Raw genomic sequence first — 21,329 nt, 5'->3', positions numbered from 1 at the left:
TCCTGTAGAACTGTGAAGTGAGAGCAAACAGTCGTTCTGAGATTAGGTACCTTGAAGGTAGTGTCCAACCGTTTAAGAAGGCGACGATCGCCGTGCAATTGAATTGCTGCAGGAAGAATCTGGTTCAGAAGTTTATTCTTCTTATCCTTACTCATGGCGTCGTTGTAGCGGCAAGAAACCCTGGTACCCGTAATATAACTTTTACGTTTTTCGAAAATAGAACAGGATTTCTGATTATCGTCCAGGTCCAGTGATGAGACCTTGATGCGGATTGGTTTCCACTTCCCAGAGGATAACATAATGTATTTATGTTGAGATTGTTGATACTCTGCACTCGGTACTTCTCTCACCACTGTTACAGGTGTGCCACTTTTACACACAACATCATTGAAGATGCATCGTTGGGCGTCTGCCGCACGGGATACGACACTGCTGTAAATGAGCAGCAGCACCGCAGTGTGGAGGTCCAGGCGCATCATGTTGTTTTTTGTAAAATAGCATTATTGTGATCAGTCAGATTGAGTCTGTAGATGAAAAAATACAAGAGAGAGAGAAAGGGAGGAGAAAAAGAAATGAGTTACAACAGAGAACGGTAATTTTCTCACAATGTCATGCAAAGCAAACAGACACCCGTGTGTCGCAAGAGTTAACAGCTTTACAAAGTTCACGTGGGGCCTTTGCCTATGTAAACCAGAATGAAGGGAAAGAATAATTATAATGTGAGCCCAAATACGAAATTTAAGAGTCTATCTGAATACAGATAGACTCCAAATCGCAAAAAACAAAAAAAGAAAAAAAGAATGCATATTTTATTGTGTTTGTCAATCCTGAACACCCTTGGTATGCTGATTCAGCAATAAATTATATAAATGACCAGTAAAAAAAATTCCCATTAAAAGGATAAAGAAAACATTAGCAATGAGAATAATGTATATTTGGTACCGCTGTAGCTTCCCCACTTCAACGGGGTATTGAATTTTTAGCTTTAATTCTAGGGTAAAGGCCACGTTTCACTTTCCTGGGGCACTGAATGTTCGTTGCATTTGTAGTCCCAATAGCTATTTTCATATATCTCCGTACACCCTTCGAAAGCCACCGAAAGCCACTTGTGTTATAATAAACATTACCATTTCTCAATAACACATGCCAGGGAACAAAGCGGATAGTTTCATAGTTGTGCCACTCTGCATACTGTGTCCACATGTTCTCCGCTCTATTACCCTTATAGAATAACGCTCCCATCTCTGTGTTTGAGAAGACCGTCGTTAGGTCATGGAAGAAACGAAAAAAATCACCTGGTACACTCTTATTACTATTACTATTATTATTATTATTATTATTATTATTATTATTATTATTATTATTATTATTATGGTACATTGGTGTTATGGCAGAGAAATCAGAAACGAAATGTGGAAATACCGGATGATATGACGCACGAACAACATGACGAGGTGGCACTAATAGAGGTGCATAGGACTTTTTTTTACACTTAAAGTAGACTGCAAAGCTCTGATTTAAAACAGCATCCTCTTTGGTTGTTTGATTCCTTATCTCAGCCGCACTCCGCTTTAGGACAGCTCGCCGCTGCTCTTCCACAGTGAGGACGGATTCCACCCACAAGGGGCCAATGATGTAGAGATCAGGCCGAACGCGAATGACAACATCAAATGGAGTGTGGTCAACATTATTGTAGCCATCCTTTGTGTATAGTGTACGGTCAAGTTTAAGTTTCAGAAAGGTGTTATCGCCTGCACTGTTATTTCCCTCCATAGTTGCTGTGCTCATATCGTTGACTAGTTCCGTTGTAAAGAACTGTCGCACCCACCAACCCCAGGGATTATTTCGGAAAATATAAGGAGGAACCACTGAAGAAAGATACTCATCCATTGCAGGATAGTCCAGCAAAAACAGGCCTGCGAGATAAGGCCTGTAATGATAGATAAGCTCTTGCATATCTGTACGACTCAGTGGCGGATCATCGTCCTCCGTCTCCTGAGTACCAAGGCGTTTGTCTCCAATATTAGGATAAGTTACAAGATAGAAAGGGGCCGCGTTCATCTCCAGAACATGCTCTCTCAGTGATGCTGCACACTTGCGAAACGTTCGAAGATGTCCTGAAGCATGTACTACAACACGCAGTTTTACGTTTTCCTTGCTGAAGAGAGTTTCATTACTGTACACCTTTGCGTAGTAAGAATGACGGCGTTTCTTGTGTAATGGGGCTGGTGGGATGGTGGAGGTGTTGAATGCGGCGTAGAGTCCAATCTGTCGCTGCTGTACTGTTAGAAGTCCGTCCAATAAAGATACGGAATAAGAAGTTGATGTTGATGGTATTCCGCTGTAATTGCTGTAGTTCACATCTGTGGGAATGCATGGAAGAGCAAATCGAGTTTTGCGGGGCCTTGAAGGCGAACTTGGTGGTGAAAAGCAAAACCCTTGCATTCTAACAGGAGTACTAGTTCTAATTGTATTAGCACTAGTAGAAGTAATAGGAGTACTAGTGGTATTAATAGCAAAACTAGCAGTATGAGCCAGATTGGTAGTAGTAACAGATCGAAAAGCCCTAAGAACAGCCGTGCCATCAAGTGCAGAAGACTCCACACGTATTTGCCTTGACGATGGTAATGATGATGAGTCCTGTTCAAACAGAGTACGAAGAAGAAGATTAGATACTGTCACTAATAGAAACAGAGTAATAAAAAAACATGCGATGATGTATGTTCTTTTCGCCAAGGCGTCACTCCGTCTAACTTCTCTGCTTTTCTTGTGCATTGAAGAATATCAAAAAAAATTTCTCTTGAAAATAACAACAAAAAAAAAGCAAAAACTAGAAAGAAGAAAGCGCATATATACACGCAAATTGTAAAAGGCCCAAACACATAAACCTCTTCCACTTTATAACTGCGAACCAATAAGCAGGGACGCCAACGCACCAGCCCCACTCCAATTGCAGAAGGAAAAAAAGGAGTAAAGAAAAAAAAAATAAAAAAAAAAGAAAGAGTGTCCACCTACGTTAGTATGAATACAGTCGTGATCCATAAAGACAAACAAAACACAGAGACACAAAGAGGAAGAAAGAGAGAGAGAGAGAGAGGGGGGGGGTAAAGAAAAAGTTTTGCATGAAAACCTAAACAATACAAACTGAGCAGAGGGTCTGAATGAATCATAGATGATTCACGTGTTTTATTCCACTATGATGATTGATGATGATAATTATAATGTTTGAAAAGAGATCGAAAAGAAAAAAACCATAAAAATAATATTCCCTTCCTCCCCATTATCATCATCTCTATATACTCCTCTATCCCTTTTTTCCTTTCTTCTTTTTCTCTATCCCTCTTTCTTTCCTTCTTTCTTTCTCTCTCTCTCTCCCCATCACTCACACTTTATGTATTCTCCTAAACCTCCGGTGATGATGACACTTCCTCTCCCGCATGTTTTGCGTACTGCCGCCGCCACTGAACAACTTGCTGCGCCTGTTCGTGCAGACCGGCTTTGAGAAACGCACTTGATAGTGAAAGGGCAGTGGATGCGTCGGGAACCCAATTTCGATCACGCATGAGATGCAGTGTTTCTACGGTCTTTTCAAACTGTCCAGCTTTGGCGTAACCTCTCGCAATGGCGTTCAGTGCGGTGTACGACAACTCCGTGTTCATCTCTCGCGCCTTCTCGCGAAGTTCATCCACGCGGTTCATATCACCCAGTCGGCAGTAATATGGAATGAGTGTAAGTACATCACTCGCACTGTGACTGTTACTACTGCTATTATTATTATTATTATTATTATTATTATTATTATTATTATTATTATTATTATTATTATTATTATTGTCAGTACTAATGGTGTAAGCGGTCCCCGTCTCGTTTGTGCGTTTTAAATCTTCTACGCACTTCTCCATCTCTTCAGCGGCGCCGCAACGGCAAAAGGCATCAATGCAAGACCAAATAACTTTTCGTGTGAAGAGATGACGCAACTCGGGTGTAGTAACCTCCGCATACACACGTTCTACCTCCTTCTTAAGCCGCGCTCTACCGTAGGCAGTAATCATGATACAGTAAACAAAATCATCCATTGGAACATCCATTTTCTTCCGTTGTTGTAAAATCTCTTCCATGCGATCGAAGCGTTTCGCACGTCCGTAGCCATCTGCCAAAATATTGTACGTTACGGCATTATTGGTATATCCCTTCTCTATAAACTCAGCGTGCAGTTTTTCCATCTTGGTCACATCACCTGTCTTGGCATACGTGTTCATCATCTGATGATACGTTACAGATGTTGGTAAAGTATCAGGAGACGATTTCATATCTTCAAATAGAGTTTCCATCTCTGATACGCGACCGGACTTTCCCAACATATCAAGAATAGTCGTAGCAGTAACAGGATTGGGTGGAATTTGTTTCATCATATTGTTTAAAACAGCCTGCATCTTACCTGCGTTGTGTTGTTTGCTGTAAAGCAGCAGAAATTGATTATACACCTCTGTATCTGGAAACAGTTTAGACGAGATGAGATCATCCCACGCATTACTTACCCCATCCACATCACCCATCTTACTGAGAGAAGAGGCTAATACGGAGTAAAACGCCGCTGAGACTTCACCCTCGTGTTCTTTTAATAGTTGAATCACATCACGCACTTTATCGCCATCTCCCCAGCGTGCAAATGCCGTGATGAGGGTACCAAATGTTACATCATTCATCGCAACCTCCTCTGTTTTCATTTTCTCAATAAGTTCATTCAACTTTTCCCGCTGACCATCTTTACCATACTTATTTAAAAGAACATTGTACACATCTGTAGACCACGAAGGGATTTCTTTAAGAAGATTCTCCAAACGATCAGATCCCTCTCCGTGATGGGCGTATACATGCAACATACTTGTCTGTACATGTGGGTGATCTGTCATTCCCCGTTTCTTTGCCTCTGCGTATGCCTCCTCTGCTTTTTCCAAGTTATTTGAATAGATACGAATAAGTACAGCAAAGGTTACAGGGGTTAGTTGAAGTGTACCAAATTCTTCACGTGACATCATTTCTTTTACAATGGCCTCTACTCTTGCGGTATCCCCCAAATCACCAAATATACCCAGTAGGGTGTTATACAATTGTATATCCGGCCTTACGTGTTTCTGCTGCATCTCTTCATATAATCGCTCCACATGTCGGGGATAATACTTCCCTAATGCACGAAGCATCCATGCGTAGGTTTGAGAATCCGGATGTACACCCTCTGTATCCATCTCCTCCTTTAACGCAATCACATCCTTCACATTACCCATAAGGGCAAACCATTTAAATAACTCATTATACACACGTACATCATTCGTGAGTCCCTTATGCTGCATGCGAGTCCACGCCGTCTTAATAGACTCCGGTCGTCCTGCTGCCCCGTAACCGCGAATAACAGCCCGAATGTGTGCTGCACTGATATCCATATCCGGATCGCCTTGTTTAAGCCGTGATTCAATAGATGAAAGTAGTGTATCCACCTTCGATAGCATTAACTCTTCACTGCCGCGATCCCCAAAGTGCATCAACCGGGCATAGGCCGCAATAATAATAGAGTTCCCCGCCACATCCGGTACATAACCAAACTCCTTCAGTTCATTCTCCACCGCCGCAATTTCCTCCGCCCCTGTAACGTGACGCATGCGTTGTCGGAGAATAATCGCAAAAGTCGCACCATCCAGCACCACTGACTTATCCAACGCGGCCTGAAATACAGCAGCAAATGATACTTCATCATCGCGTCGGTAAAACACACGAAAGAAGGCGCGGAATATGTCCGTGAGATCTTCTGCCGTAAATGTACCTTTTGTTACATTTTTTAGCACCTCCATGACTTTCTCTGTTTTGTGCATTTTATCGTAGCCGTCAATGAGGGCCACAATATCGTCTCGTGTGAGTTCACTAAAGGAAATACCCTCCCGTAGTGTTTCGGCCTCATCTGGGTGATTAGCGAAGAGATAGGCGGCAATGCAAAGCGGCCGTAGTGCCGGATCACTACGCATCTCATTTGCCAATTGCAACATCAACTCACTGCTGTCATTTTCCTTGTAGGACTCAAATAAAAAGCGTAGGGCATCAATAGAAATAGTACAGCCGTACTTTCTAAACCGTAGAAATGCTCGAAAAAGGAGGTGTGCCATATCATGTTGGGAGTATTTGACACATTCTTCCATTATTCCCTCCATTATTTGTGAGGCGTTTGTGGGATCTATAAGTTGCTTGCGAAGAAACTCCTGTAGAACAATCATGAGGTGTGTAACGGTATTTCGGAAATGGAGTTCCCGTTTGCGTGAACGCCATACCTGCTGACGTACGTGTTTTAACACATGTCGTGGTTTCGTTTTTACCACTCTGACCAAATCATCTTCGTCCTTCTTTGAAAATGGCTGAAAGGATGCGGTGCGGTTAAAACAACCCGCAGTGAAGCTAAAGGCGGTCCGTCGATAGAGCAACACCTGGCGTCGAAACATATAGGTATTTGTAATACTTTTATTCTTTTTGTTTTTGTATATATATGTGTGTGTTTCACACAATTGGTGTATGTGATATAAAGAAGAAAGAAATAAAAAAGAAAACAATGAAGGATAGAAGCAAAGGGAGAAGAAAAAAAACAAAAAAAAAGAAAGGAAACAATCAGCAAAATTTGAAAATAAACACACTATCATCATCATCATCATCGATAATAAAAGAATTCATCCGGTATTATGTCAGGAAAAGCTCCTAGCAGGTATTCTCCTGCGCGTAACTCTTCATCTCACGTATACGTGCGTAGTGTCCTGCCCGCCGCTCTTCACAGTCACGAGAAAGTGCATGTAAAGACTCCATCAGAACGTTATTCCATACTTGATAGAAACGAACAGCCTTTGCTACGTCTGTCAGTCGAACTGCAGCCGTTATTCTCTCATCCTCCTCGCTACACCAATTACTCAAGCGTGTAGTCATTTGTCGCAGAGCGAGTTCTTCCTCCACGGACCAACTCACCGCACCCTTGAGAAGTCTCTTGTTTAGACCTTTCATATTACTATTATCATGGCAAGACTCCAGTGCACTCTGAAGTACTTTCATCTCCGATGTAATCTCCTCTGATTCCCGCAGTAGTGGTTCAAGTGACTGCCGTTGCTCCTCCACTAAACGCAACAGCACTGCCCGTTCACTCGTCGCCTCATTACATCTCAATTGAAGTCTCTCTATTTCCTGCTGGAGATCATCCCGCACTCGACTGGTGTCAAGCAATTGTTGGTGCAATTGTCTGTAGGCAGCATCACTGTCATTTGATGCATTTCTCTTCTCCAGAGTATTATTACTATTACTATCATCATTTGTTAACGCACGAGTGCGGCTGATGTGTTCTGGGCGGCGAGCACTGCCAAGTTGTGTATCCCGCAAGGCCGCGGTGAGAGTCCTGCTGTGGTTGTTGAGTTCATTAATTTCAGTTTCTAGTGCCGTCGCCTCCCGCATGAGATTGAAATAACGATCTCGAAAGAGGGCAGCCACAGCTCTGGAGCGGTTTTCCCGTTCTTTGACGTAATTTAACATTTGTTGATTTGCATCAACTGTGCGGTAGAAAACCTTTTGTGTTTTGTTTTCTCGCGTAACGGAGCTACTCAGATCATTTGAGCAATTTAATCCTTTTGACATCTTTGTGAGTCTATTTTTTTTTTTTCTTTCTTCTGTTTTGTGTGATATTCCTCTATGTTCTTCCCATGCAACAGAACAAATAAAAAGAAAGGAAAAGAAAAGAAACCCAATATTATCAGAGAGTGAGAACAGCTCCATATGTACATTGGTGATAAATTTCTTCTTGGGAAGCAATTCTCTATAAAACTGTATGGAGGCATATAGTTTAGGCGTGATCAACAGTATACAGACTGTTTTAGTGACGAACTTATAGAAGCGAATCAGAAAAACAGAAGAAAAAGAAAATGTATTTCACATGAATAAAAAAAAAATAGACATCTCAGATTTCCATAGGACCTATCAGTTTTCAAATCACTTTCATTGCTTTACTTGTGGATTCCACAAACCACTCTTCTTGTTGTTGTTTTGATTTTCATTCTTTTCACTGGAAAAGAACCAAAGCAACATAGCCGATTAATATTTCTCTTTATTTTCTTTTTAGAATAGAAAGGGACAGCAGATCCTTACGTGCAAAGAGTCCTTCTTCTCCTCCTCATTATCATCACCATGAGAGCCACGCGAATACAAGAGTTATTCTCTACTTCCATTTTAATGTCCCAAGGTGAAACCATCCACTATTTTCTTTCAATATACGCCGCCAGCACTTGCACCTATAGTAGTAACAGTAACAGTAATAGTCGTAATAGCAGAAATGGAACATTATCTGCTAAGAAATTTCCATGCGTTTGAAAGTGTAATATATATACATGTATATATATATATATATATATTACTTGAGTCCAGGCTTAATGTGTAGGTACGACATAATCCCTTTTAGTGAATGCTTCACGAAGAAAAATCAAGAGATACGGTTACACATTGAGGATATAGAACAAAATTCCTGCAATTATTCCAAAGCTCTTCTCTTTTCCTTTTTTCCCCCTTTTTCCTATTATTGTTATTATTCTCTGGATTTGATTTCTTTTATTAACTATTTTTTTTTTCGTTTACTCTTAATGTATTGTATTTACTCAATGTTTCTTTATGTTTACTTCTTTTTCTCACACCATCCCCACACCAAACACACGTCACCGCAGAAACAGCGTTAGTTTGCAATCCATGGAGGAATCACCAGTTTGGTATTGGATGATGGAGCCACTTCTTCTTTTTCTCTTTCTTCCTCCTCTTCCTTCTGTACTATTGTTGTTGCTGCGATACCCACCGCCGCCGTCTCCTGCAAACACGTCTCTAGTGCATTAATCTTCTCCCAATTCACCTCCACCGGCTCCTCATCGGAGGAGATCTCCTCCCCGGCGTGTGTGCTGCAACACCGCGGCTCTCCACTGCGTCTATTTAGTCGTCGCTGCGACTTCCACTGCCGTTCCGCCTCATCGTCGGAGAAATCCGGCCGGGCGTGCGGCGGGAGTTCCTCATCGTTGATGTAACTTGCGTCTGTGCCGCGGCGGGTGTCGCACTGCGCCAGTGGATCATGCAGAATGCGGTGAATTGTGAGATCGTAGCAGAGTTGTGTACCCGGTTGCAATGGCGGTAATACAGATCCTACTGGATTATTACTATTATTATTATTATTATTATTATTATTATTATTATTATTATTATTATTATTATTATTATTATTATTATTAGATTGACTAGATAAATTAGAGTGTTTGTGGTAATAAGAGGCGATGGCGTACGCACACGCACTGACGGGTCCCATCACCGCCGCGATAACACCAACGACTGTGCCGTCCGCTAAACACACACGAGTGCCGGCATCCAACACCAACGCCCCCGCTGCGTGATCAGCCACCACCACTAACACCTCTTCGCGTGTTAACGACACATTTGTTGTGGTTGTGGTTGTTTTTGGTATACACAATTTATCCATCATTTTCTTTTCTTTTTCTTCTTTTTCTTCTTCCTCTTCGTCTTCCGCGAGTACGGGCACCATGTGTGGTCCCATCACGGCAGTAACGGTAGCCACAGCGGCCTCTGAAACTGCATTAATGGGAATACGCATAATTAGATCACCGCAAGTATCGCGGAGAACAGAAACATGCATTGATGTTAATGCGCCAATCCCAACATCCCGCAGAGCTTCACTGCACGGATGTTCACTCTCATCCAACTCCGTGTCCACATCCTCCACTTCTTCTACATCTGCTAGTTTGGCACTTCTTTGTTCTTGTTGTTGTTGAGTGTCTGTTCGGCGGCGTTTGGGAATTGGCTCCGAGTCCACAGAACTCAGTGAAACACAACGGCGTGGGACGCCTTTTACATCTTCCTCAATCTCATTAGAGCTGCTTAGAGAAAGACTGGTCATTGCAAAGGGAATACAACACAGGGGGAATGTGAAGTGAAACGAAACTGATAGAGGGAAAAGGTGGAAGTGGAAAAAGAAAAAGGGGTGTGAAGATAAATAACATTGGAAAGGGGAATGGAATATATATATATATATATATATATATATATACAGAGAGAGAGAGAGAGAAAGAGAGAAAGAGCAGAGACGTAGAAGCATAGTGGGGTAATAGAAATGCAGTACAACACAGAAATAAGGTCAAGAAAAAGAAAAAAACAAAATGAAGTAAAAACTTCTACACACAGACTCCCTCACGGCCAAATTATATATAGATAGTTGAATTTCGTTTGGCATTAGAAAGAAAGCAAAAGAAAATCAAAATCCAGTGGACTTCAGCTGTCCATCAACTATCAATCATCATCATCATCGAGGCCATAAACACCGTACCAGAGATCCACATATCCATTATAGATCCAATTAGCCATAATGCAGTACGTACTAAAGCACAGTGCAACAGAGACTGCTGTTACGGCATTTGTTGTAGAGATGCCTGATTTCTGCGGGCGTGGTTTACACAGAGCTCCCAGATGGAGTCTTCTAGAGAGTGTGAAGAGCGTCATGCAGAGAAAGCACCACCAACAACAAGAAAGGGAAAGGGAAAACAAAATAAAAAAGAAAGAATAAACTATCCCTGCAGCTATCTCTAAACAAATACGTACAACAATAAGGCATGAAAAGAAAGGAAAAAAAAGGAAAGAAAGAAATATAGCATTATCATTCATCACATATACAAAAAAAAATAATACCAGTTGAACAATAGCTTCCTTTTAACTCCCTTCTTGTTATTGCCGTTCTTTTGTCTTTTTCCTTCAGATTTCGGAAAAGTGATGTTCGACGCCCTTCACTAAATACATTTCCGCGCTGAATCATGCACAATGAGCCCATACAAGCTATGTCTTCTTTTTTCCTTCGTTATTATTAATCACAGAGAGAAAACCCATTGGTGATGTAGGAGAATTGGACCCTCTCTCTTTTGTTTTATACAGATGCTCACTTACTGTGCCACACCACATGACCAGAAAAGTATTTATTGCTTTAAACAAAAATTCCTTCCTTGGCAGTTCCTCTTACTGTGTCTATGTCTTTTCACTATTTCTTTTAATTTCCCCAATTAATCTTTTTCCCTTCATTACGAAATAAATGCGAAGATATGTATATATATATATATATATATATATATATATATATATATATATATATAAGGATAGAGGGGAAGAGTTATACAGGCATTTTTTTTTCTCTTACTTCTCTCCACCTCTCTTTCCTTTACTCTTTACTATCTTCTTCTCAGAAGCATATTCCTTCATTTTCCTCTTTTTCTCTGTTTTCTTCGTTTCAAAAGTCGATAAACAGCCAACGAAGAAGAAGAATTATGCGGTGTGAGAGAAAGACGCAATAAAAAAAAAAATGTCGCCCCTTCCCCACACACTTACAGAGCAGAAAATAAGAAGGAAGAAATAAACATTTAAAAAAAGATACAAAGCAATACAAAAGAAAAAGAGAAAGGCAAAGAAATTCAACTATACTATGTATATGTAGGCATATACAAAGTGTTCTATTTATCCCTTAATGAATATCTTTCCTTTTTTTATTATGATTATTTTTATTATTGCTCATATTTGTGAAATCCATGAAACCACAAACAAAAGCAAAAAAAAACAAGAAAACAGTTGCGGAGAAATAGCTTCGCTAATACATTTTCTCACCCTTTTTGTTTTTTCATTTTCTCCTCACACATGTTTCTCAATGGCTGCAAATTTTATTGTCCCTATTGCACAAGTTCCTGCCATTGTCTTCATTGTTGTTGTTGTTTTTTCTTCTACTGATACTATTATCGCTGTGTTATCGTAGGTGTTATTCTTCCCTTCCTTATCATCGTGTGAATGTCTGACCCGAACCACTTTTACGAAAAAACACAATTCCACACCTTCTCTTTTTCTTTCTCTTTCCCTATCGCTTATTTCTTTCATTTCAGGTATGTATGTCCCCTGTATTTCCCATTTAAGTCACTTTTCACTGTGTATTCTTTCCCCCATAAGCCGTTAAGTAATAGTAATAATAATAATGATAATAATAATAACTCCGCCCATATGAACATCGAAAAAAAAAAGAGATAAAAGAAAAAAAAAGTGCTACTGTTCTGTTCTTTTTCTTCGTGTATCTTTTTCTTTCTTTCCACCTTCCTTATTGACTCCTCCATTTTCCCCTACAGGAATGATGGTGACAATCGTAGTAAAAGTAGGGACGGCATGTATCCTTCTTTTTAGTTATTCTTCTTTCTTTCTTTCATCCCACTTATTATTTTCTGTGTGGTTGAGAGGATGTGAGTGAGTGCTTGTGTTTCACTTCATACCACAAATAAAGACAAAGAAAAAAAAAACGACCACTAATAGAAACTCACTTTCTCTTCTTTTCTCATACTACAAGAGCCTCTGGGGACTGGAAGGGATAGAGAAACAAAGAAATATATGAAAAAAAAAGAAAGAGAGAATACATGATATCTTTCTTTCCTTTTTATTTCCATCTCTCTTTCTTTTTTTCTCGTTCTTTCTTTTCTTTATTTCCCCCTTCTGTGTATGACTACTCCACTACACCTCTCAACTACGGTACACACATACCCCCTCCGATGGCACAACATAGCAGCACTCCCGCCACGTATAGAGAAGCGACGACCAGAGTGGTTTATCATCCTTCACGTAAATATCCCCGAGTATATCGCGAATATACCGCCGTGTAACCTCAATCGCATGATAGTGCGGCATCATACTAAATAGATGATGCACCACGTGGGAATCGTTAATGTGATGCAGCCATTCATTAATCACCGTGCCGTAATCCCTGTCCACCGCCGCCACAGCCCCGCGAAGAAATGTCCACTCCTCCTGTGTGTAGTGCGGCAGGCGCAGATCACTGTGCTGCATGTATGTAATATACACAAGCCACGCATTCACACACATGTATGGAACGCCGTACCACACAAACACCGCAACGGCGCCCCACCGCAGTCCCGCAAGCACAATAATAAACAAGGCGAGGGCAACCGCAACGGCGGCGGCGGCCACAGCGGGCGCTTCTGCCGGGCGGAAGAACGGGGCACGTGGATTGAAGTGACTGGCGGCCCCATAACGCGGTTGACCGCCGACGTTGCAGACGAGATGGGCGGGCCAGCCGAATAATAACATGCGAATAACACCAAAGAGTACCGTCAGTGGGGCATCCGCCACGTAATCCCCATAACCGGGATGTACCACCTCATCTACCACATGCCCATTCTTCTTATTATCACTGTTATGGTTACTATTATTATTATCATTATTATTATTATTATTATTATTATTATTATTATTATTATTATTATTATTATTATTATTAGTGGTAGTATTGTTAACTCTGTGGGTGTGGTGGGGTTCGGTGGTGGTGTTGGTTGACTTTATGTCGCGATGTTCCGGCACAAACACAAGATCTTTGCTGAGATGATTGGTGTGTTTGTGGTGTGTGGCGTGTGTGAGGCGCCAACTCTGATATGGCACTAACAACGCCGTGTGAAGTATCATCCCAATCGCATCATTCAGCCAACGGCGTGAACTAAACGCATGATGTCCACACTCATGGGCAAGCACCCACAGTGCCGTATTGTTGAGTCCCTGCACAAACCAAAAGGTACACCACACACTGGCGTAAATAGCCCATGAAAATACACTCGCCACTGCTGTAATTAATACACCACCCACACGCATCGCATCTCCTTCGTGGGTATTAAACACAGAAGCGGCATTCAATACAGCCGTGGATAACTGTGTGGCGATGGGAAGCAGGATGGTGTACATCACGGCGTATGTGAGAAAGAGCTGCACAAGATCTCGCAGGAGATACAACAGACTTCGACGTGTACTGCGTTCAAAGTACTTGGCGGGTATTTGCTTTTGAATGTCGCGAATCGTTAAGGAAACGGGAGGGACAACGACATTGTATTCTTTATTGCGGCCTGCTTTAAGTAACAACTTTGTCACATCCGCTGATCCCGCAGACACGCCCTCTTGCGTATCCTGCCTGCAAGCATGCATCCTTAAGTAGATATATAAATAAATAGATATAAATATACTACTCTTTCTCTTTCTTCCCTTATTGGTATGTTTATTTAACTCTCTCTTTTCAGGTTATGTTCTCGTTTACTCCCTCACCTTTTTTTTCTCCTTTTCTGCTATTTTTTCTTTTTTCCTTTTCTATTTCACTCTTTCCTTACTTATCACTGTTTACCTTTCCTTATCGATCTTATTTCTATCCCAAGTTATTGCCGTTAGAAGAAAAGAAGTAGACAAGTCGAGTTATATTAGAAACGCCAAAAACCGCAGAAAACAGAGGATAATAATAATAATAACAGAGAAATAATATTAACAAGTAAAAAAAAATCGCTTTGAGCTAAATATATATATAGAGATATAGAGAGAAATAGTAATGAACAACGACAAAAAAGCAATAAGAAAAAGAAAGGGTTTGCTTTTCAGCCCTCCAGCTGTTCTTTTTCTTTCTTCACATTTCATTTCAGTAACTGGAGACAGCTACGTATATGCAATTATAGTTGAATATGTAGAATGTACATTATGAGTACACTCTCTCCCTCTCTGTGTCTCTCTTTATATCTATATTAATATATTAGATACATTAGATAAATATAATATGTGTAGACCTATCTACGAAAAATTCATGCAAAAGAATTCTGGATAGTCCTTACTCTAGAGACAGCTATTTTTATCGCCTTTTTTATCGTCTTTTTCTCACTTTTCCTTTGTTTACGTGAAGTGCGTATACTGTTCCCTTTCTTTTACCTGAACTTCAACTGTCCTCCCTACTGTGGTCTTACTACTGTAGCACAGATACCCGTTCTTCTTTTCTTTGCCTTGCTATTGTCTACCATGCGTGGGAGTGATGATTCCCACCCTTTTTCCGATTAAACTTTCATATCCAGTTTCCTCGAGATACTAGCAATACGTCTGTCCATGACATCGGCCACGGCCTCTTCACTAAAGAACTCTTCAATACGACGCCGTCCCCGCATTCCCACCACCCGTGCGTGTTCTCTGTGCTCAACCACATACCGCATCAAGTCCCGTGTTCCATTCACACTTGGTATGGCCCACTTATTGCCCGGAAGTGTCATATACCGCCATCCGTCCGGCACCTCCTCTAATCCATCAACGGGAATGGCAAATGTGGCGTTAGGCGACATGAACTCCGTTGTGCCGCCCCAGTTCGTTGTGAGCACAGGAATACCAGTCGCCATCGCCTCTGTTGCGGGCAGACCCCATCCCTCACACCGTGTGGGAAGCACAAAGGCATCAACAGTGCAGTACATACGCCGCAGTGACTCCTCACTCAAGTACTTTGCCCCACTTATTATCACAAGATGTGGAAATTGATCCATCGAGGTAAAACCGGGAAGTTTCTTTGCCCAATTTGCCAAGAACTCACCAATATTACTATCAGTCGTATTTCCCGAATAAGCCCATATCCACTTTACCTTCAGATACAGTGAAACCTTATGATGTAGAGGAGAGGATGGTCCAAAAGCCTTCCAGTACGCCTCCAACAACACATCCCACCCTTTACGCATCTCCCACTTCATTACAGACAGAAAACGAAAACGATTTTGTTGCTCTTTCGGCGAGAGATGTGGAAGGTTTGTGTAATACTTCCCCAATGGCATGGGAAGTGGTAGTCGGACACAGTGCTTTGGGTTGTAGAGATTTACGTTAAGCGCCTCCGGGACGACGTGAATCTTCTTTGCTGATACACCAGAGAATTTATAGACGCTGCGGAAAAACTCACCGGTGGCCCACACTTCATCTGCCACGTTCTGCATCCCAAGCACCCACTTTGCCGAAATACGAGAGGATTCACTAAGACTTCGTCCAATGTAGTAATCCGCACTTGATTCAGTCGCACGCACCGCACGATCGTATGAGTGTGCCCGCATGTGCATAATAACGATGCGCTTGCGACCCGAGTACGCCTCCCGCCACACATCTAAATGTGAGACATTGCCAAAGAAGGTCTGGGCGTACGGTTCATTTGTTAGTTGTAAAGCGGCATACTCCGCTCCTCTCGCATCTGAGCAGAATCCCTTTCGCTGATTGCCAAGCAGCATGACGGCATAACGCTCTGTTAGTGGGCGGAGGTATCCCACCATCTCTCGCATTAACCCACAACAAGAACAAGAGTAATCCCGCGCAAAGAAGAGTATTGGCGCGCGTGGACCATCCACCGCATGTCGTTCCTCTCGTTTTCGTGAAAGTACCGCAAAACGTCGGTTCTGCACGCGCTCGAGAGTTTGGAACCATCGCGCCCCCCAATCACAGGCAGCGGAAAACACGGAGTGGTTCATAAATGGCATTGGTGTAGTACTAACATTAGCCGTGGAACTGAGAATTGCGAGGGCCCCACTACTCCACAGCTGCCATGTGGGATACATCTTCTGTAATCGCATACTAAGTTCCCAGCCACTGATATCTGGCACTTCTGATACGACTAGGGAGCGATTAGCTGCCGCAGTAGTAGAAGTAAAGGCAAGAGAAGCAGTCCCTGCCTGCTCCTTCATCCACGCAGTGAATCCATTCGCGGAATCAAAGGCAACACGATGAAACACACCGCAGTAGGGCGATACACCGTCCACAACTTCACTCCCCAGCACACGTGCATCTTTGCCACTAAGGGCATTGTGGCGACGGAGAATATACGGCAACAGGATCTTCTTCTTCATTAGCACCGAGAAACCAATAAAAGCTCCCTTGTCTACAACGACAAGATCCTCATCGGGTGGACTAACACCACCGCCATCATCATCATCATCATCCCTGGTATTACTAGCACTGGAGACTATAGTACACTGTACAGCCAGTACACGCCCTTTATTGCGCCCAAGTGGCTCAAGAAGTTTCTCCATAAAGTTCTCTCTCAACGGGGACAGAAATTGAGCAGCCACAACAACAAAGTACTCCGTACGCCTTGCCATTTGCAATGCACCTTGCACCATCCAAGGAACCTCTACAAAACCTCTACTGCCGACGCCACTCTCTGTGGCGCTATGGCTGCGTTCCCTCATATTCTCCTTTGAAAAGACCAATAGTACTTCCGTCACACATGGCGCTATATCCTCTACCCCAGTGGCCCGCAGTGCACTGAGATCCACAATCCATGCATTCCAACTATTGAAACCACTGCATGAGACACATCGCACTGGAATAGTCTCAGTCAATAAATTGGAATCCATTGGGAAGCCAAACACCAATACGAGTCTCACGTCAGCCCATAGCGGAGATGATGAGCACCACGCCTTTTGCTGAGTTGATTTGATTACCCTTCTCAACATGTCTCTCTGTGCCCCCGTGCCTTCAGCGTGGGTGAGGATGACTGTAATCGATTCCGAGTTTCCCCAAGGAATGACATTCATCGGTGTATTTCCCTTCATCCTAATAGGGGGCAGTAGATGCACATATAAGACCAGACATAGAATGAACACAAGTACCGCACGTATAGGACGAGCCCGACGGTTAGAAGCACAGGGGGTGGCGTTAACAGTAGTTATAACACTACTGCTCCGGTGTGAAACCCCACGCGGACGCAAAGAGTGCTCTTTGCCCAAAGGAAACATATACAAACCAAAAAACAACAACTAAAAAACAACAGAAACCCCTCTTTCCCTATATGAATAACAAGAGGAACACAGAATCTTTGATTTACGTCGTTTTAAACGAGGAGAAGAAAAAAAAGAATGTGGGAGAGAAAGTAAGGGCAGCAGTAGCATAGAAAACGAAAGAAAAAAATAGAAAGTATATATATATACATTTTTTTACTTTCTTTTCCCCAACAAGCACAAATCACAATAATAAAAAGACTAATAAAAAAACAGCATGCAGTCATACAAACTCTCTGTCGTTTTACTTGTGAGCACCATCCCATCAACACCAGCAGGTGGCTTGGAGGGGACAAAAGTAGTGGAAAAGTGAAACTACGCGGATGAAGTCCACGAGTACATCCATTTAATTTCTGTGGCTTGTTGTAACGTGTCCTCTGTTCTCTGCAGCAGGCGGTGCACCTGCTGGCGGGCCACGCGCAGTTGCGCAAAGAGTGTCAATTGCCCGTCCATCTCCATCAATGATGGGGTCGACGTGTTAACATCTGTGATAGCGGCACCATCGTGTTCCATAGGTGGAAAGAGACCTTGAGTCCCTTCTTTGGTATGCCGCTTCTTCCAGTGGGCCTTCTCGGGCCAAAGAAGTGGGTCTGATTCACATCCCGTACAATCAAAGAAAGAGAGAAACGGAGCAATAGATGGGATACAGATGCGAAACAAGTACATTCCGTAAATAACGAAAACGTGAAAAAGAAGACAAGCGCAGTGTACAACGGAGACACGGTACTTTTTCCCCGGTATCCTGATGTTTCTGCTGATGCTCTATTGTCATGCGTACGTACCCACAACCCCATAATCTCAGTAATAAGAGAAATCGCCTTGCATATCTCCCAAAAAGTATTAAATTGTAATAGACACACAGAAATAGATCGTCTGACATAATAATAATAATAATAATAATAATAATAATAATAATAATAATAATAATAATAATAATAATAATAATAATAATAATAATAATAATAATAATAATAATAATAATAATAATAATAATAATAATAATAATAATAGTTTTGTTCTCTTGTTCATCATTTTAAGAATCTCACAATATCACAAACGTATACATACAAGGAGATATACCGATGGCTAAACAAGGATCCATCCCCCCCTCTCTCTCCAGATGGTTCTTATGGCGATTACGTAATGAGTCCAATATCGTCAGCAGGGTTATTCGCTGTTGTGACAGCCTTGTGATTCGGCCGAACGTAAACACTGTCATCCCGCACCTCGAGCTTTACCGTATCCTTGCTTCGAATACGGCCATCAAGCAACATCAAAGCAAGATGGTTGAGCAATGCGGTTTGCATGAGGCGTTTAAGTGGTCGGGCGCCGTAAACACTGCTGTAACCCTTATCTGCAAACCAATCATACACTGATGTTGGAACATCAAGTGTGATTTCTTGTTCCTTCAGCATGGCACTTACTTGTTCAAAGAGTAATTCAACAATCTTCCGAATTTCTTGTTTCCCGAGGCGGTTAAACATGATAATATCATCCAGTCGATTAATAAACTCTGGTGTCATACGCTGCTGAACCTGTCGCATAACCGCTCCCATTGCCTGCGATGATGGTGCCCCTTCTGGTAATGCTGCAATAATATCCGCACCAATGTTGGATGTTAGAATAATAATAGTATTCTTAAAGTCCACGCGTCGTCCGTGACTGTCTGTGAGGTGTCCCTCATCCAGTACTTGAAGGAGAATGTTTGAAACACTCGGGTGTGCCTTTTCAAACTCATCAAAGAGAACAATTTGATATGGTCGGCGGCGTACAGACTCGGTGAGTTGACCACCTTCTTCATATCCCACATAACCTGGTGGGGCTCCAATAAGACGGTGTACAGAGTGTCGCTCCATGTACTCACTCATATCAATGCGGCAGATAAAAGACTCATCATCAAAGAGGAATTTTGCGAAGTTGTTTACAAACCTCTGTCTTACCAACACCAGTGGGACCAAGAAATAGAAATGAGCCTAATGGACGTTTATGTGAATGTAACTCTGCACGTGAGATACGTACAACATTTGTAATAGATGCAATCGCCTCATCTTGTCCTAATACACGTCGGCGCAGTTCCTCATCCATATGAATAAGTTTCTCACGTTCACCTGTCATGAGTTTCTGAACAGGAATGCCTGTGGCCCGGGCGATAACTTGTGCAATATCTGCAGATGTAACAGAGTCATGTGTAAGAAATCCTTCATCCTTAGTAGCGCGTTTATCTGCTTCAATTTCTTTTTTCAATTGGGGAATGCGACCATGTAGAATTTCTGAGGCCCGTGCAAAGTCACCCTCTGTTCGTGCCTGTTCATATTGATGACGCAAGACATCCAAATCTTCTGTACGTTGTTTAATGCGATCAAACATGGCCTTTTCCTTTTTCCAGCGTACCTCAAGTTCATCATACTCCTTTTGTCTTTCTTCAATACGTTTGTAGATCTGTTCGAGTTTTGCCTTGCCAAGTTCATCCTTGTCTTTCTTTACTGCCTCTGCTTCAATCTTAAGTCGTACCAATTCACGTTCCACGCTGTCAAGTTGCTCCGGTTTTGACTCCTGTTGCAATCGCAGACGACTCGCCGCTTCGTCAATGAGATCAATCGCCTTATCGGGTAATCGACGTTCTGAGAGATAACGATGTGAGTTCACCGCCGCGTACACAAGTGCTTCATCTTTAATTAAACAACCATGATGAGCCTCATACTTCTCTTTAATACCACGTAGCACAGAGATGGTTTCCTCTACTGTTGGTTCCGTCACAAGCACCGACTGAAATCGTCGTGCAAGCGCCGCATCCTTTTCAATATGGCGACGGTACTCATCCAGTGTTGTTGCACCCACACAGTGTAATTCACCACGTGCCAGGGATGGCTTTAACAAGTTAGCAGCATCCATAGAACCATCACCAGATGCACCAGCCCCCACCAATGTATGCAGCTCATCAATGAATAGAATAACTTTTCCCTGGGACTCAATAGTATCTTTCAATACCCCCTTTAGTCGTTCTTCAAATTCCCCACGATACTTGGCACCAGCCACAAGTGATCCCATGTCAAGTGCAAATACCTTTTTGTTTTTAATACTTTCTGGAACCTCACCACTCACAATGCGCTGTGCGAGACCCTCTACAATCGCTGTCTTACCCACACCAGGTTCTCCAATAAGTACAGGGTTGTTTTTCGTGCGTCGGCTCAAAACTTGAATTGTACGACGAATAATCTCTTCACGACCAATAATTGGATCCAGACGACCAAGACGTGCCTCCTCTGTTAAGTTACGCGCGTACTTGTTAAGAAACTCACCAGGAGGCACCGCCTGCGGGTTCACCCACGCCCGTCCTTGTTGATTATCATTATTATTACCGCTGTTGTTGTTTCCACCACTGCCACCACTTCCCCATGGTGCCACACTTGACTGAAAACGGCATTGCACACCTCCACTGGAGAGAAAAACCGGCATCGATGGTGAAGCTGTAACACCACCACGGCTGCATTTTATCAAACCGGCTGTTAAAGCTACACCACCACGCAAAGACACACGTCTCATCATGGTTTCCTTGTTGTTGTTGTTGTTGTTTTGTGCTGTGATTCTTCTTTTGTATAACTCTTTTTTTTCTTTATTCGATTTTGTTTCGGTGTTGTATCG

At 42.4% G+C, this 21,329-nt stretch overlaps 11 protein-coding genes across 11 annotated transcripts; all 11 read right to left on the bottom strand.

Moving 5' to 3' along the window:
* Positions 1 to 479, bottom strand: LSM04_009668 (Peptidase M8; the record flags this gene model as incomplete). The annotated part of the gene is made up of 1 exon (XM_067331067.1): positions 1 to 479. A coding segment is annotated over one exon (479 nt), but the record flags the coding sequence as incomplete, so codon positions are not given.
* Positions 480 to 960: 481 nt separating this feature from the next.
* On the bottom strand, positions 961 to 2,775 carry LSM04_002941 (uncharacterized protein; the record flags this gene model as incomplete). Its single annotated transcript, XM_067331055.1, has 1 exon — positions 961 to 2,775. One exon carries the CDS (start codon positions 2,773 to 2,775, stop codon positions 961 to 963), a length of 1,815 nt encoding a protein of 604 aa, XP_067190296.1.
* A 626-nt stretch (positions 2,776 to 3,401) lies between these two features.
* On the bottom strand, positions 3,402 to 6,485 carry LSM04_006636 (Pentatricopeptide repeat; the record flags this gene model as incomplete). Its single annotated transcript, XM_067331044.1, has 1 exon — positions 3,402 to 6,485. One exon carries the CDS (start codon positions 6,483 to 6,485, stop codon positions 3,402 to 3,404), a length of 3,084 nt encoding a protein of 1,027 aa, XP_067190332.1.
* A 250-nt stretch (positions 6,486 to 6,735) lies between these two features.
* Positions 6,736 to 7,653, bottom strand: LSM04_000656 (uncharacterized protein; the record flags this gene model as incomplete). The annotated part of the gene is made up of 1 exon (XM_067331033.1): positions 6,736 to 7,653. One exon carries the CDS (start codon positions 7,651 to 7,653, stop codon positions 6,736 to 6,738), a length of 918 nt encoding a protein of 305 aa, XP_067190276.1.
* Positions 7,654 to 8,737: 1,084 nt separating this feature from the next.
* On the bottom strand, positions 8,738 to 9,958 carry LSM04_001272 (H/ACA ribonucleoprotein complex; the record flags this gene model as incomplete). The annotated part of the gene is made up of 1 exon (XM_067331022.1): positions 8,738 to 9,958. The coding sequence occupies one exon, from the start codon at positions 9,956 to 9,958 to the stop codon at positions 8,738 to 8,740; it is 1,221 nt and encodes a 406-aa protein (XP_067190283.1).
* A 389-nt stretch (positions 9,959 to 10,347) lies between these two features.
* Positions 10,348 to 10,557, bottom strand: LSM04_000359 (uncharacterized protein; the record flags this gene model as incomplete). Its single annotated transcript, XM_067331011.1, has 1 exon — positions 10,348 to 10,557. One exon carries the CDS (start codon positions 10,555 to 10,557, stop codon positions 10,348 to 10,350), a length of 210 nt encoding a protein of 69 aa, XP_067190270.1.
* Positions 10,558 to 12,594: 2,037 nt separating this feature from the next.
* On the bottom strand, positions 12,595 to 14,061 carry LSM04_004914 (Fatty acid desaturase domain; the record flags this gene model as incomplete). The annotated part of the gene is made up of 1 exon (XM_067331000.1): positions 12,595 to 14,061. One exon carries the CDS (start codon positions 14,059 to 14,061, stop codon positions 12,595 to 12,597), a length of 1,467 nt encoding a protein of 488 aa, XP_067190318.1.
* Positions 14,062 to 14,945: 884 nt separating this feature from the next.
* Positions 14,946 to 17,645, bottom strand: LSM04_000023 (Glycosyl transferase; the record flags this gene model as incomplete). The annotated part of the gene is made up of 1 exon (XM_067330989.1): positions 14,946 to 17,645. One exon carries the CDS (start codon positions 17,643 to 17,645, stop codon positions 14,946 to 14,948), a length of 2,700 nt encoding a protein of 899 aa, XP_067190267.1.
* Positions 17,646 to 18,002: 357 nt separating this feature from the next.
* Positions 18,003 to 18,353, bottom strand: LSM04_003813 (uncharacterized protein; the record flags this gene model as incomplete). Its single annotated transcript, XM_067330977.1, has 1 exon — positions 18,003 to 18,353. The coding sequence occupies one exon, from the start codon at positions 18,351 to 18,353 to the stop codon at positions 18,003 to 18,005; it is 351 nt and encodes a 116-aa protein (XP_067190302.1).
* Positions 18,354 to 18,823: 470 nt separating this feature from the next.
* LSM04_008127 (ATPase) lies at positions 18,824 to 19,555 on the bottom strand (the record flags this gene model as incomplete). The annotated part of the gene is made up of 1 exon (XM_067330965.1): positions 18,824 to 19,555. One exon carries the CDS (start codon positions 19,553 to 19,555, stop codon positions 18,824 to 18,826), a length of 732 nt encoding a protein of 243 aa, XP_067190347.1.
* A 28-nt stretch (positions 19,556 to 19,583) lies between these two features.
* On the bottom strand, positions 19,584 to 21,233 carry LSM04_003093 (ATPase; the record flags this gene model as incomplete). The annotated part of the gene is made up of 1 exon (XM_067330954.1): positions 19,584 to 21,233. The coding sequence occupies one exon, from the start codon at positions 21,231 to 21,233 to the stop codon at positions 19,584 to 19,586; it is 1,650 nt and encodes a 549-aa protein (XP_067190299.1).
* Between the last annotated feature and the right edge of the window lie 96 nt (positions 21,234 to 21,329).

Source organism: Trypanosoma melophagium (assembly GCF_022059095.1).
Source record: "Trypanosoma melophagium isolate St. Kilda chromosome Unknown ctg28segment0, whole genome shotgun sequence".
Classification (NCBI taxonomy): domain Eukaryota; phylum Euglenozoa; class Kinetoplastea; order Trypanosomatida; family Trypanosomatidae; genus Trypanosoma; species Trypanosoma melophagium.
This window is presented reverse-complemented; position numbering and strand designations above follow the sequence as displayed.